Source organism: Bos javanicus, chromosome 21 (assembly GCF_032452875.1).
Source record: "Bos javanicus breed banteng chromosome 21, ARS-OSU_banteng_1.0, whole genome shotgun sequence".
Classification (NCBI taxonomy): domain Eukaryota; kingdom Metazoa; phylum Chordata; class Mammalia; order Artiodactyla; family Bovidae; genus Bos; species Bos javanicus.
This window is the reverse complement of record NC_083888.1, coordinates 39,527,433-39,539,520: the sequence shown is the minus strand read 5'-3', so window position 1 is coordinate 39,539,520 and position 12,088 is coordinate 39,527,433. Positions and strand designations below refer to the sequence as shown.

General features: G+C 38.0%; 1 protein-coding gene across 2 annotated transcripts in view; it reads left to right on the top strand.

Annotated features, from left to right (window-relative positions):
• Positions 1 to 1,219, top strand: part of PRKD1 (protein kinase D1) — a 351,107-nt gene extending 349,888 nt beyond the window's left edge. For both annotated transcript variants that reach the window (XM_061394915.1, XM_061394916.1), the window contains one exon: positions 233 to 1,219. In XM_061394915.1, the coding sequence (XP_061250899.1) occupies positions 233 to 451 (219 nt within the window). In that variant the 3' untranslated portion in view covers positions 452 to 1,219. The remainder of the gene's footprint in view (positions 1 to 232) is intronic.
• The last annotated feature ends 10,869 nt before the right edge of the window (positions 1,220 to 12,088 follow it).

Below are 12,088 nucleotides of genomic sequence, written 5' to 3'. Positions count from 1 at the left end.
ACTGCACACCTTCTGATGCATGATATCCTATAAACAATATGCATTTGCAAAGTTTAGGCAAATAAGGTGGCTTCGGTGCTGATGCTGTTACTTCATGGTGCCTGTGGAAAGGCACAGCACGGTTGGAGTGGAAGAGAAGAGGGTAACATGTATGTTGTGGGAACTGGTAAGAAAGAATGCTTTAATGAGTTACAGTCGTATCTGGGGTAACACTTTGCAATGTCTTCCTCAGGATTATCAGACCTGGTTAGATTTACGAGAGCTGGAATGCAAAATCGGGGAGCGCTACATCACCCATGAGAGCGATGACTCAAGGTGGGAGCAGTTTGCAGGCGAGCAGGGGCTGCAGTACCCCACACACCTGATCGACCCAAGCGCGGGCCACAGTGACAGTCCTGAGGCCGAAGAAACAGAAATGAAAGCCCTCAGTGAGCGTGTCAGCATCCTCTGAGTTCCATCCCCTATAATCTGTCAAAACACTGTGGAATTAATAAATACATACGGTCAGGTTTAACATTTGCCTTGCAGAACTGCCATTATTTTCTGTCAGATGAGAACAAAGCTGTTAAACTGTTAGCACTGTTGATGTATCTGAGTTGCCAAGACAAATCAACAGAAGCATTTGTATTTTGTGTGACCAACTGTGTTGTATTAACAAAAGTTCCCTGAAACACTAAACTTGTTATTGTGAAGGATTCATGTTATATTTAATGCATTAAACCTGTCTCCACTGTGCCTTTGCAAATTGGTGTTTTTCTTACTGGAGCCTCAATTTGGTAAGAGTCTACAGAACCTGCCCATGAAATAGTTCTGTGCGTCCCATTGTTGTCACTATAAGCAAACTCTTGAAGAGTAGATTATTACCAGTGTTCTATGAACAACTCCAAAACTCACGTGGAAAAAATGAGTGATGGAGGCTGGGGGGATCAGGGGATGAATATGCAATCCTAAGACGCAAGTGCATGGAAAAGTTTTACTGTATATTTTAAAATCCTTTGCCTGTCTGGTGTGCCTCAGTATATTTAAACTCAAGTAAATGGGCCTACATGTGCCTACTACTCTAAAGCCCAAATGCCTTAGAAATGTAACTGCCATTTATAGAACAGGTGTATGTCCCCCTTTCTTACAATACCCTGCTGTATTTTAGGAAATCAGCAGCTAAGCAACCTTTTGCCTTTGTGTATTTTTCAACAATAACAAATAAATATTCTTGTGAAAATCTGTGTCCATCTGACTGAATTATTTTCATGTGTGATTGACGCTAGTGTTTTCAGGCCAAATAGGAGTCACGGTTATCTTATGGCCTAGAACATAGCTTTATCCACTCTGCAGCCACAAAAGTATGATTCCAAAGGTACTGAAAACTTTCTGTCTTGCATGTCATCTAGTTTCCTATAGAAAAGTGAAAAATTACCAAAACCAAACAGTATACTTGGAGACATAAGAGTATTACAGATAGCAATCTTGGTGTAACTTCCTGATTGATTAGAAAAATGGCTCTAATTTCTTTTTAAACAGGTAGGTTTGGAGGTGAACTGCAGTAACACATCAACACTGGAAAATTCCTCACGTGAGAGCCAACTTAAGTAATGTTCTATAGCCTGGGGAAAATAAAACTAGTATTGGGCTTTAACAGGCTTCAAGTGTGTAAAGTCAATACTTGTGGACTGTTTTTCTTTGTAGCAGGATGACAGTGAATTAGCATGAATTACTGTTAACTATATCCCAGAAAAAAATTGTGATGTTTCGAATAATTTTATGTGTAGTGAGCCAGCTGAATGTATTTAAAAAGTATGTTAAGACACAAGCTTTATTTATACTTGGAGGAATGGGAGAATAGTTGATCTTTCCAATGGTTAATCACTATATATTTTGTTATTATTTTAAGGAATGTGGAATTTATTCTGTGTAAGTCAGAGGACACCAAACTTCTTAAGCAGAAGGATAAGCAACATCAGCAAGCTCACTCTGCCAGCAAGAGAGTGGATTGAAGCCAGGGTAGGGATGAGCCAAAAGACCAGGTAAACCATTGTAATAACACACAGGGGATGATGAGGGCCATGAAGAAATGCAGTAATAAATAGGGAGCTGGGTGGAGAGGTGTGTATAAAGATGTTGATAGATGGAATCAATGAAACTTAGTTACTGGTTGAATGTAAAATTTAGGGGAGTCCAGAGTGAATCCAGTATTCTTGCCTGGAGAATCCCAGGGACAGGGAAGCCTGGTGGGCTGCCGTCTATGGAGTCGCACAGAGTCAGACACGACTGAAGCGACTTAGCAGCAGCAGCAGCAGAGTGAATCCTAGTTTTTGGCTTGGGTGATTGATGGGACTATTAATCAGAAGGACTTACACCCTTAGGAAGGGTAAGATCACATTTGAATATGTTGAATATAAAGTTCCTTGATGTTAAGCATCAACTTTGAGATATCCTGAAGATATTTAAATATGTGTGTAGAGTTTAGGGAAGAATTCTGGAGTTGAAGGTATATATCTGAAATTCAAAAGCCACAAACTGATTGGAATGACTCAAGTCCTTCAGGATAGGATGAAAAAGAATGGTCTTAGGGACATAAACCTGAGAAATATCAGTAGAATGGTTCAGTCAGAATAAAAGGAATGTTTAAAAATAGAATGATATGGAATAATATTATGCAACTTGAGGAAAGAAGTAAGTTCAGGAGTGAAGTAGATAACAGTAGAAAATATTTATGGAGGAATAATGGTTTCAGCCTTTTGTGGGGGGGCAGCCTTACCAACTGTTCCAGCAGTTTGTAACAAACATGACTATTTCTGTTACATTCAGAGTAGCATGTCAAAAAGATATCTGTGTGGCCATGCTATTGAGACAACTTATTCTTTGGTGACATCAAGCACAGGAAAGAGTAAGTAACTGCTAATGCTCAGAAAAATAGTGGGCCACTGAAAGTCACACCACTTTCTTCCATCAGCTGATGCTGCAAACACTCCAGTTTCACTGAAGTAGCAACCACATTTTATGCTAAATATCATCAGTGTGGTTGTCCAGACTTCACATCAGTGGTACATCATCATGTTCAATGACATATGGGCAGTAGACTGTGTTTAATGTAAGAGGCAGAGCAACGTTTTTAGTACAGAAATATCTTCTGATTCTGACAAAAATAAGAGAAATAACCGAAGTGTGATTCAGGGAGGATGTGTCCTCTGTCGTTACATAGGCAATATTCCTTGAACAGTGACATTATCAGTCCACTCAGGATGCCATAAAAATTGCTCTTCTCTATATATCCTGAACCATTAGAGCAACCCCCACCACCCACTCTTTCTGCTTTTGGTCTGAGCAAAAGGACTGTGCCGAGAAAAATGTTTTGATCAGTGATGCTGTTGATTTGTCTGTTAGCCCTGAGGGATCTTTGAGTTTAGTGAGTACTCACTTTCATGGCGACTTTAAAAAAAACAAAACATGGTCAGCCATTGTATTGCATGTGTAGAATAAGTATAGCAATGAGAATAGGAGTTATTTGTATCCTCATTGCTTTTTTCAGTTAATGTTGTTTGACTACCTCTGACATGATTGCATTTTACATACTGTCTATTTAGACTGACTTTAAAGAACCAAATACTGGTTCATCTGAAGTCACACTGAGGCCCATGGAGAAAGGTTGACTGCTTTTTGTGGCCAAAAGGGAACAAGCTCTTTTATTTCAGTCTTTTCACTCTGTTTGAAACACTGTTCTCTCCACCCCATCCCCTTGCCTTGTTAAGCCCTGTTTAACCTTTCACCATGCATTTGACTTGTATTTCATGTCTTTTTGTGTTCCTCTTCTCCTCTTTAATTACCTTCTTTTTTGTCAGCAAGATATTATTAGTATAGAATCATAATTCCTTCATTGTGTTTTTCTTATTTTATCTTTTAGTGATTACTCTAGAGCTAATTTGCATCTGTACTTACCACAGTCTATTAACATCAATACTAACTTAATTCTGGTGAAATATACAAACTGTGCTCCCATACACCTCCATTCCCTCCACCCTTATTTGTGACGTCACTATCCTATATGTTATATACGTATATGTTACAACTCAATAATACTGTTTTATAATCATCATTTCATACAATTATCCTTTAAATCAGTTGAGAGAAGAAAGGTTTTAAAAAAAAGTTTTTTAAATTTAACTACCTTTTCCATTGCTCTTTATTTCTTCATATGAATTCAGAGTACCATCTAGTGCCATTTCCTTTCTGCCTGAATGACTCTCTTGAGTTTTTTATGGCATGTCTGCTAGCAACAAGTTCTCTCAGTCTTTGCATATCTTGGAATGCCTTTATCTCACCTTTTTTTTTGAAGGAAAGTTTTGGTGGATATAGAATTCTTGGTTCACAGGGTTTTTTGTTTGTTTGTTTGTTTTGTTTTCATCCCACTGCTTTGTAGCCTTGATTGTTTCTGATGAAAATTCACCTTTAATCATATTGTGGTTCCCTTGTATGTGATGCATGTTGTCTTGCTGCTTTTGCTGTTTTGTCTTGGTCTTTCAGCACTTTCAGATGATGTACTAGGTATGGATTTCTTTGTTTCTATCCTATTTGAGTTTAAGCTTAGATCTGTAGATAATTTTTTTTACTACAGTTGGAAAAAGTCAGACCATTGTTTCTTCAAATACTTTTCTGCCCTTCATCTCTCTCTTCTCTGGGTATCCTTTTACATGTAGTTTGGTATGCTTAGTGAGTCTACCGGTCTCTCAAACTCTGTTTTGGTTTTGTTTTCTTTATTTTCTTCTTGTTCTTCAGATTGTGTAATCTGTTTCGATTTATCTTCAGGTTAACTTTTTTTTTTTTTTTCCCCCAAATCAGATATGATGTTGGGTGTCTCCAATGAATTTTTTATTTCATTTTTTCCAAATGTAAATTTTCTCTTTGATTTGTATTATGCTTATCTTTCTAAAAAGTATTTTCCATCAGGTGGGTCATGGTTATACTTTTTTCAATTCTGTAAATGTGGTTTCCCTAAGTTCTTTGAACATGTTTGTAATAGCTACTTTGAAGCCATTGTTCAGTCCAATTTCTGGGCTCTCTCCCCCATCTTCTACCCTCCTGGAGACAGTTTCCATCAAGTGCTTTTTTATCCTCTCTATGCATCACAGTTTCCTGTTCCTTTACGTGTCAAAATTAGTTTAACTAACATAGCAACTTGGTATCATGATTCATCTGTCCCTTCCCCCTCAGTCATAGTTAGAGTCCTTGCTTTTGTTTGTTCAGTAACTTTCCAGGATTAATACTCTGGAAACTGCCTTCTCTGAAGTACACAGCTGCTTATGTCTGCTCATTTTTGTGTTTGTTTGTTTTTTGCTTCTGTTTTTTGAAGACTGGCCTCCTAGATGCCACGTCTAGGACAGCATAGGTTAGTAGTCAGTGATGGGTATGATGAACTACTAAACCATCACGTCATTAAATTTCAGTTATATGTGAAATTGAAGCATCTCATTTAAATTTTTCACTTAATCCATTTCTCCCTCGTTTGGGCTCTGAGTGTCTGAACAACATGACTCCCTGTACTCAAGTGGATAAAAACATTCCCTATCTCCCCAGTAAGGGATAAGTAGGTGGGGGTGTCCTCTGTATGATCCTTCAAACCCTTAATACTAACTTCGGCTAACAGCAGCATGCTGCTTGAGGACAATGTTCCATGTTATTTTTCCAAAGACAAAGACTTGGCACTCGTGATAGCTGTTCTGCGGGTTTTCTTCAGGATCTTGAGCTTCTTTGCTCCTTTGTTCCTTTGGCTTGTTTGTTTCTCTTTCTCCCAACTCTGAACTTTTCTTGCAGGTTCAAAGAAAGAATTTTTTTTTTTTTTTTAATCTGCTCAAAAGCTGAGTAACCCTTTTATCTGACTCTTCTGATTTGTTTGCCTATTTTCAGACAGAATGCTGCCCCCAATTAAACTTGCTTTGATAACCACAAAATATCTTTGTATTTAAAAAAGTTCACCTTCCCATCCTCAGCAAAACCTCAACAAATCAAGTTAGACCGTTTTCATTCTAGCCAACATCTAATTAGTATCTCTTTTTTGTCTTTATTTTTATTATCATCGAATCTCTTCTCAATGAGTCATCATTGTCTTTTTACTCAAAACTGATGGACTTCCTCAAGATAGCATAGAAGTTAGAAATGAAGAGACAGACCAACTTTGTCTTGGATTCTTGGTGACCATTAAAGCATTTTAATCTCTCATGTATCCAGGGGCGTTGTAAGAGGTTAAGTAGAATAATGCCTATAAAACTCTTCAGTGTATCCTTGGCCTAAGACATCAATAAAGCCATTAGTAAGTAATATGTATTATTCTTTAGTCATTCAACAACTGTTTTTGACCACTTTCTATGTGCTAGGAATATAGCAAATGAAAAAACAGGTATGAGTACTGCCCATATTCCCTGTAACTTCCTTCTCTGGTGTCCTGCCTACATTTGTTTTGATGGACTACCTGAAAGGCCTGAATTCTGAACTTAAACATGGGTCCAGATCCCAACTCCATGCCTTACTGAGTGAATTTAGACAAGTTATTCCCACAGCCTCTGAATCTACTCAGGAGTAGAGTGGCATATATGTTTTAGAGTGCAATTGGGATAACTAACGGAGAAGGCAATGGCACCCCACTCCAGTACTCTTGCCTGGAAAATCCCATGGATGGAGGAGCCTGGAAGGCTGCAGTCCATGGGGTCGCTGAGGGTCGGACACGACTGAGCGACTTCACTTTCACTTTTCACTTTCATGCATTGGAGAAGGAAATGGCAACCCACTCCAGTGTTCTTGCCTGGAGAATCCCAGGGACGGGGGAGCCTGGTGGGCTGCTGTCTATGGGGTAGCACAGAGTCGGACACGACTGAAGTGACTTAGCAGCGGGGATAACTAAGGTAAGTATTTCAATTTCTTAGCCAAATTGCTGGCATGTGTTGTAGCTAAACACATGTGAGCTTCTTCCTCTCTCCTACCTGTATGTGCATTTCCCAAGGTTTTCTCACTTTTCTTTTCTAATATTTTCTTCTGATATGATTTATTTGCATGAATTCAACCGTTATATTAGCTAATATTCCCAAATCTATATTGACTGCTTCCAACTCTCAACATTCCAGTTACGTCTCTCCATAAATCTATAGATAAGCTCAATAATCTGTAATCTATCTAGAGGTCCACGATGACTTAAATTCCACATGTCTAAAATCACTGTTATCCATTTACTTTCAAATCAACCGCACTGTAGGCATTTCCTTTCTGTGTCATTGCTCTACACACCTCTGCCAGATTTACGTTCCCCCAAATTGCTTTCACCGTTGTACTCACATGTTCAGAAATCTTCAAAGACTCTACTGCCAGTTATCTACAAGATGAATTTGAATTACTTACTGTTACCAAAGCTGTGTGGTCTAAAAATTAATAAAGCGCTATTCAAAGAATTCCATGTATTCCACAGATTTCTGAGTCATATGAACATCAGGGCTTAGAAACAATTTTCATGTCTTTGAAGTTTATTTCTTATTTCTTATTAAGACAAGAAACTGGGCAAGCTGACTTCTAACTTACTTTCTTATTCATAGATTTCATGAAAGAATGGTTTAAGTTGAATGTCAACAAGGTGTCAATGATGCATACATTTTCTAATTCTCTGAGGCAAATTCTGTTTTGAAAAAGGAAAAGTCACCTTCTTCCCTGGACCTCTTTTGTGTCATAGATTGTGCCTAGGAACTTTTCACAGTGATGGTTTCTTTAAGTGATTCTGGGCTACCAGCTAATTTCTGCTGCAAAGTGTGAACATTTGCCTCAAAACTTCTTTCTGTACCTTGAATGAAATGGTAAGATTTTGAATTAAGATTTATTTTTTCTTCATGTTGTATGCTATTGATATTTCTTTTATATATCCAAACCCCTTGGATCTTCTCCTTTTTAAGTATTTAGTCTGACTTGGTCTGAGAACTGAGGTTATACTTTAGTTGAGTGTTGGACACTTAGTGATGTCAGTTTTCAAGGAGATTCAAATAGATTGTTTTTCTTTTCTCTCAATAGATTATTTTCTTTTCTCTCATAATGTTATCTCCACTCTTGAAGGTAGTTAACTGTCTAATATTGATTGACTACTGGATTCTGCTTCCTTTCCTGAAGACATGGTGTTAGTTGCTCAGTCCTGTCGGAATCTTTGAAACCCCTTGTCTGAAGCCCCTCAGGCTCCTCTGTACATGAAATTTTCTAGACAAGAATACTGGGGCGGGTAGCCATTCCCTTTTCCAGGGCATCTTCCTGGACCAGAGATTGAACCCAGGTCTCCTACATTGCAGGCAGATTCTTTACTGTCTGAGCCACCAGGGAAGCCCCCCATAGAGACAAGAGTTTGACCTATATATAGGTCTCCTCCAAAATCTCCAAAAAAAAACTGGATTCTTTGCGGATACTTTCATCCTTCTATATGCAGAGGAGTAGGAGGAATCATTTGAGTAAAGAGAAAAAAGTGAGTATGAACTTGAACAGGGGAAAAGCTCCCAACGAAGCAGAGGGTTATTATGGAGGTAGACTCAGGAAATAACATGGTTCAGGTTAACTAGAGCTAGATTAACAAAGGCCTCAAAAACCAGGAAGAAGAATTCACACTTTGTCCCAAAATATGTAGGAAGCTGTAGGTCATTTTGTCAAGAGGAACTGAAATTCCTTGTTTTACATTTAAGAAAGGGGTAATAAAAAGTTTGTTTGGAGTCCAATAATTTAAATATCAAATCATGCTTATGTTCATAATGAGGTTAAAAGGCTTTTTAAAAATAATAGTCTAAAATAAAACTGACTACACTTTGATTACTCCCTTTTAAAGACAGAGTACTCTTACTATCTGATGTGAATTTTTTCCTCATTGTTGATAACCTTTATTCAGGCATCCAGATAAACTAGGAATGTCTCAGAGGAGATAGTGACTTGAAGTATGCTCTGTAGGCAAAACTGCAGAATAAGCTTAACTTGGACATCATAAAATTGTAGCTTGTGTACATAGAGAAATAATCATTAGATCCAATTATCTTTAGACTGATGTTTCAAATTCTAATTGCAAAGTTTTAGTCTCATTAGCACATGTGTTTCATTTTGTATGTTGGCTACCACATTTTATTGTTACAATTCATTAAAAATAATGTGAAAAATGAAGATGATCCTAAACTTCATCATATAAGCAAAAGAAAAAAATACTGCCTGAGTAATGATAGCAACACTTTATATTTGCATAGCAACTTCCTTTTAAGGAGCTCAAAACATTTCACAAATATTATCTCATTAATCCTATGAGTACAGCAATACAAAATAATGTTTTAAACTCCAAGCTGGGGAAATTGATTCCTTAAAATAGCTACAGTTTGTTTCCAGTGTTGTACATTGAATTATGAACAAATTAAGATGTTCAGATTCATTTATTATTATTTTAAAATTTACATAGACTAAAATAGATGTTTTTTGGTCTAGGTTTCTGTCAGTTTTAACACATACAGATTAATGTAGCTACTATTACCGTCAGAATATAAAACAGTTCTATTGCCCCAAAAAATTACTGTGTGATCTTCTTCTATAGTCACACTATCTTCCACATTTACTTCTGGTAAACACTAATCTGTTCTCCATCTCTACTGACTTGCCTTTTTCAGAATTATATGTAACCTTCTAAGCCCTAGTTCCTTTCCCTCAACATCTGTGTTGTTATGTGAATCAATAATTCATTATTTATTGCTGAGTAGTATTCCATTGCATGGATATATCCAGTTTGTTTATCCATTCACCTATTGCAAGATATTTACATTATTTCTAGTGTGAGTTAATTTTTCATAGAGCTGCTATATATATTTGTAATACATTTTTTTTAATGTTCCTTCCGTAAGGTTAAACATCTTTGAATGGGATTGCTGGTGAGTGCCTGTTAACTTTATAATAAAACTGACAAAACAAAATACTTAAGAATAAACTTAACCATAGAGGTAAAAGACCTAGACTCTGAAAACTATAAAACATTGATGAATGAAATTGGAAATGCTACAAAGAAATGGAAAGATGGACTGGTTCAAAATTGGGAAAATATGTCAAGGCTGTATATTGTCACCCTGCATATTTAACTTCCATGCAGAGTACTGTGGTATTGGAGAGGACTCTTGAGAGTCTCGTGGACTGCAAGGAGATCAAACCAGTCAATTCTAAAGGAAATCAGTCCTGAATATTCATTGAAAGTACTGATGCTGAAGCTCCAAATACTTTGGCCATCTGATGTGAAGAACTGACTCATTAGAAAAGAAAGACCCTAATGCTGGGAAAGATTGAAGGCAGGAGAAGGGGACGACAGAGGATGAGCTGTTTGGATGGCATCACTGACTTGATGAACATGAGTTTGAGCAGGCCCCGGGAATTGGTAATGAACAGGGAGACTTGGCATGCTGTAGTCCATGGGGTCGCTAAGAGTCAGACACCACTGAGCAATTGAACTGAACTGAACCAAGACATGGAAAGATATCTTGTACTATTGGATTGAAAAAATTAATATTTTTATCATGGTCACACTACCAAAGAAATCTAAAGATGTAATGCAATCCCTTTCAAGTATCCATGACATTTTTCACAGAACTAGAACAAATAATACTAAAATTTATATGGAAACACAAAGACCTCAAATTGCCAAAGCAGTCTTGAGAAAAAAGAATAAAATAGGAGATAACATCCTCCCAGACTCAGACTATTCTTCTAAACTGCAGTAATCAAAACAGCCTGGTGGTGGTGGTAGTTGTTCAGTGGCTCAGTCACGTCCGACTCTTTGAGACCCCATGGACTGCAGCATGCCAGGCTTTCCTGCCCTTCACTGTCTCCTGGAGTTTGTTCAAACTCATGTCCATTGAGTTGGTGATGCCATCAAACCATCTCATCTTCTGTCACCCCATTCTCTTCCTGCCCTCCTTTCCCAGCATCAGAGTCTTTGCCAGTGAGTCTTTGTCACATCAGGCAAAGACTTGGAGCATCAGGCAAAATATTGGAGCTTCAGCATCAGTCCTTCCAATGAATATTCAGGTTTGATTTCCTTTAGGATCAACTGGTTTCATCTCTTAACTGTCCAAGGACCTCTCAAGACTGTTCTCCAGCACCACAGTTTGAAATCATCAATTCTTTAGTGCTCAGCCCTCTTTATGGTCCAACTGTCACATCTGTGAATGACTTGCACAAAAAACAGACACAGATCAGTGGAACCAAGTAGAGACCAAGAAATAAAGCCACACATCTATGGTCGATTAATGACAAATAAGGTAAGAATATACAACGGAGAAAAGACAATCTCTCAAGAAGTGGTGCTAGGAAAACTGGACAGGTCCATGTAAAATAATGAGATCAGGACATTTCCTCACACCATGTACAAAAATAAGTGGAAAATGAGCAAAGACCTAAATGGAAGACCTGAAACCATAGAACCCTCAGAAGACATAATCAGAACACCCTTTGACATAAATTGTAGCAATAATCTTGTGGATATGTCACCTAAGGCAAAATAAAAGCAAAGATAAACAAATAGTACCTAATTAAACTTAAAAGCTTTTGTACAGAAAAAGATACCATCAATAAACAGACAACCTACACATAGAATGTCAGAGAATATTTGCAAATAATGTGATCAACAAAGGGTTAATATACAAACTATATAAATAGCTCATACAACTCTATCAAAAAATGCAAACAATCCAATCAAAAAATGGCTGCTGCTGAGCTGCTGCTGAGTCACTTCAGTCGTGTCTGACTCTGTGTGACCCCATAGACGGCAGCCCACCAGGATGCCCCGTCCCTGGGATTCTCCAGGCAAGAACACTGGAGTGGGTTGCCATTTCCTTCTCCAATGCATGAAAGTGAAAAGTGAAACTGAAGTCGCTCAGTCATGTCTGACCCTCAGCGACCCCATGGACTGCAGCCTTCTGCATGGGCTCCTCCATGCAGATGGAGGCTCCTCCATGGGATTTTCCAGGCAAGAGTACTGGAGTGGGGTGCCATTGCCTTCTCTGCAAAAAATGGCTAGAAGACCTGAATAAACATTCAGATGGCTAACAGGCACATGAAAAGATGC